Raw genomic sequence first — 7,500 nt, forward strand, 5'->3', positions numbered from 1 at the left:
GTAAAAAAAATGTGTGAGTTCTATGAAGGAGGGGGCGTGATATCCCCATGGTTACGACCCACGGCAACATTGCGATAATTTTTTTGTATCGTTGTTGTGTATGGGAGCTATAATGGCCAACGTTTTAAATGAAATGCGCCACTCACCCTGGCGTTATACTGAGAAGCTTAACCCTCACACGGACATCAAAATGAATGAGCTCCTCATATCGAAACACACCTGAGCGTTAAACTATTTGGTGTCCGGGAAGCCTAACCCTTTCTGGGACGCGATCATCGAAATTAACGTCTGTCAAGAAGGAGCTCCACACATCCATACACACTGTGGCATTAACTATAAGTGCCAGAGAATTTTTACCTCCTCTCGGAGTCGATTACAGGCACCTCCACCTTTTGGGGAGAATGTTTTCTGGTTTACGATCATATAAGACATTAACCACGTTTAAAGCAAAAAAGGTTTTGGGTTAAATTAGGGCGCACTCACACTAGGCCATCTGTACCGTGTCCAAGCACGTTTGTCCCCTAAAGTCTAGTTCGTTTGGCTAGTGTGAGCACGCCACCCGTACTCAAGTACAGTTCAATTCCATGGCCTGAGTACACTTCGAAGAGGTGTACTCAGGGCATGGTACAGATGCTAATGTGCCGGCACACGCACGGATACGCAAGCTGAGCTGGATGACGTATAGTCCATGCAACCCTTCCACCCCATTAAACAAGGCGGCAAGCGGTTCACGAGTGGGTTCACGTTTGTGCGATAGCGAAGTTACGACTGCATCACCTTCTCTCACATGATCAGCAGCTCGCGGATTTCACTTTCTCTCCAGTTAGAACTGCTCATGATCATATCGCTGCATTGTCTCTGTGGAGACAGGGTTCTAGCTCAAGCAGGCAATTTACCTCGGGGAGTGTAAACGCGCGGGCCGTGCCGCGAAAAAGACGTGCATTAAAACGACATATTTGGCAGTGTAAAAACGCTCAGTGTAAAAACGCCCGTACTTGAGTACGGTACAGGGCAACTTTGCCTAGTGTGAGTTTGCCCGTACTCTTTAACCCTAACCCTACACTCCAAACCCCTTTGTAAGCTTATCTCAGCGTCTCACACACACACACACAGTGCCCCCCTACCAACACACAGACGCCCAGGGACAGCTGTCCGAGGCCCGTCGGTACTCACCACAAGTCCCAGCACCAGGCTGCGAACCCGCTCGCCGATCTCCGGCGAGATGTCGTTGCCAAACTGCTGCAGCGTGGTGAGGAAGCGCTTGAGCTTGCAGAGCTGCCGCGCACCGCAGGCCGGCGGGAGCTGCTGGTTGGACAGCGAGGCCGTGGATGACATGGCGGGCCCGTTGCTGAAGCCGTTGGGCGTAGAGGGGCCGCCATTCAGTGAGGTGGGCGAGTGGCTGCTGCCATTGAGTACTGAGGAGGAGGAACAAGAGGAGGTGAGGCGGGGAGTCATCATGGCTGAGGCAAAGAGGGCTGACATGTTGGTCAGCTTCAGACACAGAACCTCAGAACTCAAAGTCCGAGGTTTGGCTTGTTGGGGACCCCGATGAAGCTGGTTGGTGTCTGTGTGGCAGTAAGTGTGTGTGTGTGTGTGTGTGTGTGTGTGTGTGTGTGTGTGTGTGTGTGTGTGTGTGTGTGTGTGTGTGTGTGTGTGTGTGTGTGTGTGTGTGTGTGTGTGTGTGTGTGTGTGGCTATTATAAATTCAGCTGTCCCTCACATTGGACCATTTGACCCCCACAGTTCCCCAATATCTTGGCTCTCATCACTCTTTCTGTCTCTCTCTCTCTGTCTCTCTCTCTCTGTCTCTCTGTCTCTCTCTCTCTCTCTCTCTCTCTCTCTCTCTCTCTCTCTCTCTCTCTCTCTCTCTCTCTCTCTCTCTCTCTCTCTCTCTCTCTCTCTCTCTCTCTCTCTCTCTCTCTCTCTCTCTGGGAGACTCTAAGAGGAACTTGTTAAGAGAGAGTCCATAAATAGAGCTCTGGCCTGTGGTACTTTTATTCCGATAGCAGGTGTGCTGCTAAATCGGACCCTGCACATGTCCACCAGCTGAGACACCATTTGCAGCTCTAGGGTTTAGGATAGTTCAACATGGTGTCTTTTAATAACACACACACGCACGCACACACGCACACACAGCCCCCCCCCCCCCCCCACACACACACACACACAGACACACATGCATGCATGCATGCACGCAAACATGCACACACACACACACACACACATACACAAACACACACACACAGACACACTACACACACTATACTTTTGACCTCTCCCCTATTGCAATATGTATCAGGCGCTGATGATGTGTGATCATGTCGAAACACACACAACCTTGACAGCATTCAATATAACGTTATATATTTTATTATATATATCCATATTAGCAATTGTTAATAAAGTAAATATAGAGCTTATTCTAGGTGTATTTAATATATATGTATTCATATTATGTAAATATATTTGCATTTACTATCTTTTGTTATATAATATATAATATATAAATGAATGATATAATATAAAACTTAAGTTATATGAAGCAGTCTTTCATCTAAAAATTGTTATTGTTAGAATTATATATATATATAATCATATAACACCTATGTATGGCATGAACGTTATGTGACATGGATGCAATTGTAGCTACAGACGAGACGAGGCCCACTCAAACAGGCTGACTTGCAGTATCCAGTAGAACCACACCACTAAAGTGCCAGACAGGCAGATACTTTAGAAACCTCTGGATGGGTAGATCCAGAGGAAGGGATTACAGTGCATAAAGACCCAGGTGTGCAAAGAAAATCTGCAGTGTTTGAAAAGAGAGATCTTGTCCAGGGAGTTCTAGCCATCCAGTCAGTGGGTTCTAATTTGTATTCAGTAAAGTCCTTCTCGGCTTGCTGCTCTAATCCAGTTATACCCAACCCTTTTAAGTGTCATGCACACCCACAGACCCACAGCCAACCTCAAGATCGCTTTGTCCACACCTAAACACACATCTTTCCATTCAGCTACAATTGGACTATTATCAATCAAAATCGTTACTAATATCGTAATGGCCCTAGAAAAGGTTAATATGGAATAATCTCCGTCCTAATCTCAATCGGCAGTCCTACTATGTCATAGTAAAACATATAAAGTGAGAGGGTACAGAGCTTTGGCCTAAAACCAGAAAGTCAATAGGTGTGCCATGTCTCATGGTTCATTTCCTCTTTGAGAAATTCTACAGAAGAGAAACTCCTTCGGGCGAGTGGATAAATATTTCAGAAAGGGATTTTAGTGAGTGTGTATTTATACAGTGGCAATGTTGATTTGAAGCATTTGAAGAAGTTTTTTTTAACAGATTAGTACTGCTGGCTCAGTACTATCATATCCCACTGGTTTGGAACCGATGGTCTAAGCTGCTGGTCCAGACACTTTAACACTGCAGAAAGCCATGCAGCCAGGCAGTCAGCTAGACAGAAAGCGAGCAGGGTAAACAGGCAGGCAGGCAGCATTGTGCCCTGGTTTTAGAGAGAAAGATGTGATGGGCAGGGGTGGCGGGGACTCTACAACAGGTGAATCAACACAGCATGTCAGTACTACTATATAGGGAAGAAAAGACTAGAGAGCCCATCACTGGCCTGGCGTCCAATGTCCTGCTGTTACCCTACCAGCTGGTAAACAACACACACACACACATGCACACACACACACACACACACACACACACACACACACACACACACACACACACACACACACACACACACACAAACACAGAAACACAAACACACATCAACAGAGACACACATTAAAGAACACATTCACACACACACATATACACAAACACACACACACCCACACACATATACAAACAACCACAAGCACACAGAATTACATGCACAGAGATACTTGACTACACACATTCAAACACACTTACACACACAGACCCACAAAGACACACATACACGCTTGTATCTTCTACATTCAGGGACACACACACACGCACGTGTGCGCGCATATGTTCTACATTCAGGGTGACAGGGGTACACAGTACACACCTGACACACAAGTTACTTCAACACATGTCTGCTGCCTCAGAGAAGAAGCACATATCTGGAATGACCCGAGTTTGGCACAAACATATATGGTGTTGGGGACAGCTGGGCCATCCTCGCTGGTCACTGAAGTGGCATCGTCCATTACCCCAGACATTCCTAGAGGCCGGCAAGCTCCAAATCAATAGCGCATCGATGTGTCGCTACATATAGGACTTGCCTGGAAGACCCCGTCTTTCAAAACTAAAGGTCACAAATCTTTCTATGTTTCTTCCTCCTTGTTGCTTTGTCTTTGGTACTTTTTTCATTGGACTTTTTACCTCCACCAAGTCCTACAACATGTACATTGACCATGGTGACTATGAGAAAAATACCATATTGTTCAAAAGAGATTGCTTCTCTTCTTTACAGTGCCATTCATCTCCAATAATGAGTAAAAATCGGAATGGACAACTGCTTTCAATGTAAAAGGACCCTTTATACTTAAATCCGCGGTGTGGTCAAGCAGGGAAAGGTGACGGTGATTCAAATGGCCCCGCCAGGGAGAAGCCGTTTAAATCAAATATGAATATATATGGGTCATGAATAAGGATATTTATAATGAGTGAGATAGACATGATGGTATGGGAGCGAGAGGGGTGAATATGCATCAAAGGACCAGTGTCAGGAAACAAACCCGGGTCGCTGTGGTAAGGACTGAGTCTAAATGGTATGTGCTCTACCCGCGCTTATTACTGTGTGAGCCCGAAAAATGTTGACGGCCTCATACAGATTTGCTTTTATACGCCCTAAATCCTGTCTACACGCCTGCTTCCAATACCAGTTCTCAACCATGTCTAAAGTGCACTACCTCAGTGTTACAGGATAGTCTTTAAATGATCCCATACATACATAGTCCTCCTCCGATGTTATTATTTGTACACAGCAGTGAAGGATCAAGCCTGTGATCATTACAACACAACGATTGCCAACTAATCGGATTTCAAAGTTTCTGCATTCTTTCATTCTTTCAATACATCTAAGGTTTGAGTGTCTTCTGGCACACACACACACACACACACGCACGCACGCACGCACGCACGCACGCACGCACGCACGCACGCACGCACGCACGCACGCACGCACGCACGCACGCACGCACGCACGCACACACACACACACACACACACACACACACACACACACACACACACACACACACACACGCACACGCGCGCGCACACACACACACGCACACGCACACGCACACACACACATCTTACTGGATTTGCTTGTTGTGGGGGTGAAGGAGATGTTGCGATTGGCTGCCTGGTTCACAGCAGGCGGTGGGGGAGGCATGGTGGGGGGGCTGGACCTGGTCTGGGATTTGACATCCGCAGGAGAATCTGGCATCGTTCCGTCCTTCTGCACTCTGCTTCCTTAGATGAATGACAAAAGAGAGAGAGAGAGAGTACGATAGAGAGAGGGAAAGAGAGAGTTAAACACAAAGAAGACCATCTCTTACAGAGGACAGTGACACACATGTGAACCAGGGGGCAGTGTGGTTGCAGGGGGCCAGGGTTTGTTGGCCTTTACGTGTGGATGTGTTTGGTTGTAAGTGTGCACTCTGCTTTTTCGGATAGAAATGAGCCGGGATGTTCACAGGCTGTACCTCTATGAGGGGAGAGATAAAGTCAGGCTTGCATTGTCTCATCCTCTCTCTGGGACTCAACCCAGCACCTGCTTGTAGCCTCAGCTGCTACAGCCTGAATCTGCTCGACTGTCAAACGCAATATACCTCTCCCTTCTCTCCACCCCCCCCCCCCCCCCCCGCTCTGTCCCTCTCTCTAGTGCTTCACACTCTCTATCGCAGACATTCACACACCCACCCCATTTAGAATTGACCTCCTAAAGAACCCCTCCAACCCCTGCAGCCCTTCAGCCCTTCCCACACCTTCATCCGTTCCATCCCTCCATCGCTTCCCTCCCTCCATCCACTCCCCCCCACCCCCCCCCCCCCCCCCCCTCCTCAGACAGACCGTTTGACACCCGGTGACAAGTGTAGCAGGGTCTGCTGCTGTCCATCACAGGTTGTGGTGGGGAGGTGGTGGGGGTTGGGGGGGGCTCTCTGAAGCATGCCCTATGGTCGAGCTATCAGTGGATTAACCTTGCCCAGAAACGCGACCCCCACCATGGACGGCCAAACAAGGGAAAATAAACCTGAGACCAGAGGGAGTAGAGAGACTAGAGATCAGAGACCAGACAGAGACAAGACAACGGAGACCATGAGACTAGAGACACTAGAGATCAGCAATCTGAGAAAGACGTTGATGTTTATATACCGTATATGTGGTTTTAATATACCATGAACCTATGCCATTTTCATTGGGACAGTCCACATACACACACACACACAGGCACACCAAATAAACCGTATAGAGGCGCACAAAGTTGCATTATTTTTATTGCTGTACATCATGTTTTTCTCTATGTCTCTCTGTGAACGTCTGTTAATGTCTATATGTCAGTCTGTCTGAAAGAGCAGCTGTTGAACCTGATATGGCTGGTATTGTAACCCAAGCTGAAAGTGTGACGACATTACGAGCAGAGAGGAACTCGTTCCTAATTGTCTGTACACCTGTGGACACAGTCTGAAGGAATTAGGCTATCGCATGGTGCAGTGCGATAATATACACATAAAACTGTGCCATAAATGTATTTATAGGTTATAAATAATACAAACATGCATATGTTATGCTGTTTAAATGCTTTTACGCAGGGCACTAGGTACAGGAGTTAAAGCAGATAATCTGGGGGATTGTAACTTTGATCATGATTCCTTAAGCAAGGCAGCAAACACCTGCCCCTGATGATTGTTGCCCTGCATAGTTGATATGACTGCTTTATAGTGTGTTTGATGAACCATGGGGGAGCAGGTAGGGTTTTCCTGCTCAAGGATGCTTACTGATAGGCGCTTGTGCGTGTCAAACTAACCTAACTCTAGCTTTGGGCTCCCACAGTCCAAACAGTCCAAGCACAGTTAGAAAGTAAGTTAAAACTAGAAATGTACATGCAGTACCAAAATACTTCATCATGCTGTCAGTTCAGGTAGCACAGCCCTGCTTTAGTCAGGTTTCTCTACTTCATTGTACACTGTGCTGTGCTCAAAGCCACATGTTGTGACTCTGCTTATCAAACAGAATCAAGATAGACGAAATAAAACACATGGAAACACAGATCCTTCTCTGCAAGTTGATTTTGTGATCTGATGGTCAGAAGAGCCAATGGCAACAGTCACCTTCTATCCACCTTCTATATTGGTTTACTCTGTTGTTGTTATTGTCCCGAGAAATTGTTGAGCTCAGGGAACACCAGTAATGATCTCCTTAGTGGTATTGAGTACTGAATGTGTTATGTTTGACCATGGTTAGACATGGAGAGAGGAGTGGAAGAGAGGAACAGAGGGGTGGAGAGGAGGAGAG

The 7,500-nt window shown here is 46.9% G+C and overlaps 1 protein-coding gene across 3 annotated transcripts in view; it reads right to left on the reverse strand.

The window, feature by feature from the left end:
• The window catches only part of cbfa2t3 (CBFA2/RUNX1 partner transcriptional co-repressor 3), a 37,078-nt gene that overhangs the window by 15,923 nt on the left and 13,655 nt on the right, over positions 1-7,500 (reverse strand). For all 3 annotated transcript variants that reach the window (XM_030376850.1, XM_030376848.1, XM_030376849.1), the window contains exons 2-3: positions 5,302-5,457; positions 1,174-1,415 (exon numbers count right to left, since the gene is read on the reverse strand). In XM_030376850.1, the coding sequence (XP_030232710.1) occupies positions 1,174-1,415; positions 5,302-5,431 (372 nt within the window). In that variant the 5' untranslated portion in view covers positions 5,432-5,457. The remainder of the gene's footprint in view (positions 1-1,173; positions 1,416-5,301; positions 5,458-7,500) is intronic.

This window comes from Gadus morhua, chromosome 14 (genome assembly GCF_902167405.1).
Source record: "Gadus morhua chromosome 14, gadMor3.0, whole genome shotgun sequence".
NCBI lineage: Eukaryota > Metazoa > Chordata > Actinopteri > Gadiformes > Gadidae > Gadus > Gadus morhua.